Below are 2,018 nucleotides of genomic sequence, written 5' to 3' on the forward strand. Positions count from 1 at the left end.
GAGCGACAATGAAACACTAAAATAAACCCCTTCGGGGGAAACAGTACTGAGAGGATTATATATAGGCAATGTCTCAGCCTCACAATCCCTCAGAGTATTGCTGTTTTCACGAGGTATACCTAACTTTACTAAAGACTAATTTTCCCACCCCATTCTTCTTGTTCGTCTTCGTCTGGGTGTTGCAGAAGTAAGGCAATGTGCATCTCGGTGGGGTTGAACGCCTCCTCTTCTTCCTGCGCTGGAACGTCGACCGCGTTTACCTGGAGGGTGGGTTGAGATTGCCGCTGTTGAAATGTCGGCTTACCCACTCGCTGGTTAGAACAGTGATTCATGCACGATAAGATGTGTCGAAAGCTGGGTGGCGCATTCGTGCGGCATGCATTACAAACCGTTGTAGGTGGACGTCCAGCGTTTCCTGCTGCTGGAGGTTGGTTCTGTGCCTACTGGTTTGCGACGCCTCTATTCTGAGGCTGCCTCCTTGCCTGTCTGGTGAAGCCGCGTAGCCTGTCTGCGGTTGCGTCGGTCATACCTCTTTGCCTGGTTTTTTTTAGATACCGGATCTGTCTGCTCATTGCGAATAGTGAAATCTGCTTCCTGTATGTCCGGGTTCAGAATTCGTAAGAGCTCTTCCGTGTCCATACTATCCCATCCTGGGTGGTGCTGGAGGGTTCGTTCATACGTTAGGTGACCTGTCAAGTCTTCCAGTCCTTGCACGAGGCAATGGTTCAGAAGTCGTTGCGGAAAATCCCCTTTCTTCTCGGCTCTGTCCCAACTTTTTTTGTGGATGTCAACCACCTTGCTCAGATATTCCCGTGTTGATTCGTTACCTCTCACTCGGGGGTTACCTCGAGCAAGTCGTTTGAACGGTGTATCTATCGTGGCTCGCTTTCGTGATCGCAGATGCTGTCGATCACCTGCGCCGCCGTCAGTCTCGTGAGGTTTTCGTTGTTATATTTGATGAAGTCCAATGTAGGTTTGACCGCCTTAAAGTGAACCAATACCTTGTAAAACCAACGTACCACCATGCATCATCGAGGCCAGAGACTTGTGCGTTCTTCACTGCTTCCTCTAGTGCCCCTCTTGTGTCACGTTCCGCCACGTTGTGGAGTCGATACATTCCTTGTGGCCAATCTGGCCATTAGCGAGGCTCATTAGTCTTCTGCTGACGCTTTAAGGCCTCTTGTTGGGTCTGAACTGCTCCTTGCAAAGCATTTACATCGTTGCTCATCGTGTTGCTCTTGTGCTTCACATAGCGACACTGCAGATTCTGCTATCTTTGCTTCCAGGAGGCTGCAATAATCTAGTTGCTGCTGTTTCGTCTGCTTAAGCGGTACTACGGGTGTCTGTGCACCCCGGGGAGGGGTCGTGTGGAGAGGTGCGTGGTGTGGCGTAGAGGTGCGAGAGGTGGAGTTGTTCGCGATACTCTGTTGACTGCGAGTGTCGAAGACGGCTGCTTGTGTCGGCTGTGGTGCCCTGTCCCTCTGCCGCAATAACTGCTGTCGAAGTCGGTATGCTTATTGGGCTTGAGCGACTGTACCGTGGGGGTTTTCCCAAAACTGTCCCTCTTGCATCTCTCTCTGTGTTTCTAGTCGTCTATCTCTGTGTGACCCAACACGTTTATTCTTGTTGCTACGTGATCCATGGGATTGGGCGGAATAAAAGGCTAGGTTGAACTCATTGTCGTAGTCTTCTTCGTGATTCCCTTCGTTGTCCCGTGGGTATTGATCCTGGATCGCCCTGCGTCTCGACTGGTGGACATCCTCAAACGGTCGAGTCGGGCGTTTCCACGTGTTGTCCCTGTCGTCGCTGTATCGGTGGGGTGATTGGGATATATCGCTGCTCCTTGTGAAGTGTTCATCACTTCGTCGTCCACTCCGGCTCTCATAACCTGAACGTTCGCTGCGTCGGTCGTCCCTCACGTTGGTGTCATGAGTTCGTTTCTATGGTTGGGGCTCATGAAGGGCACTGTGCTGCTTTTTGCGCATCCGTTCCTTACGACGTTCTTTGTCGATGTCTGA

At 51.3% G+C, this 2,018-nt stretch overlaps 3 protein-coding genes across 3 annotated transcripts; all 3 read right to left on the reverse strand.

Annotated features, from left to right (window-relative positions):
- Positions 1-128: 128 nt before the first annotated feature.
- On the reverse strand, positions 129-332 carry SARC_14926 (hypothetical protein; the record flags this gene model as incomplete). The annotated part of the gene is made up of 1 exon (XM_014290941.1): positions 129-332. One exon carries the CDS (start codon positions 330-332, stop codon positions 129-131), a length of 204 nt encoding a protein of 67 aa, XP_014146416.1.
- A 127-nt stretch (positions 333-459) lies between these two features.
- On the reverse strand, positions 460-639 carry SARC_14927 (hypothetical protein; the record flags this gene model as incomplete). Its single annotated transcript, XM_014290942.1, has 1 exon — positions 460-639. The coding sequence occupies one exon, from the start codon at positions 637-639 to the stop codon at positions 460-462; it is 180 nt and encodes a 59-aa protein (XP_014146417.1).
- Positions 640-1,514: 875 nt separating this feature from the next.
- SARC_14929 (hypothetical protein) lies at positions 1,515-1,940 on the reverse strand (the record flags this gene model as incomplete). Its single annotated transcript, XM_014290943.1, has 1 exon — positions 1,515-1,940. A coding segment is annotated over one exon (426 nt), but the record flags the coding sequence as incomplete, so codon positions are not given.
- Between the last annotated feature and the right edge of the window lie 78 nt (positions 1,941-2,018).

The sequence above is a fragment of the Sphaeroforma arctica genome (genome assembly GCF_001186125.1).
Source record: "Sphaeroforma arctica JP610 unplaced genomic scaffold supercont1.5315, whole genome shotgun sequence".
In the NCBI taxonomy this organism is placed as follows: domain Eukaryota; class Ichthyosporea; order Ichthyophonida; genus Sphaeroforma; species Sphaeroforma arctica.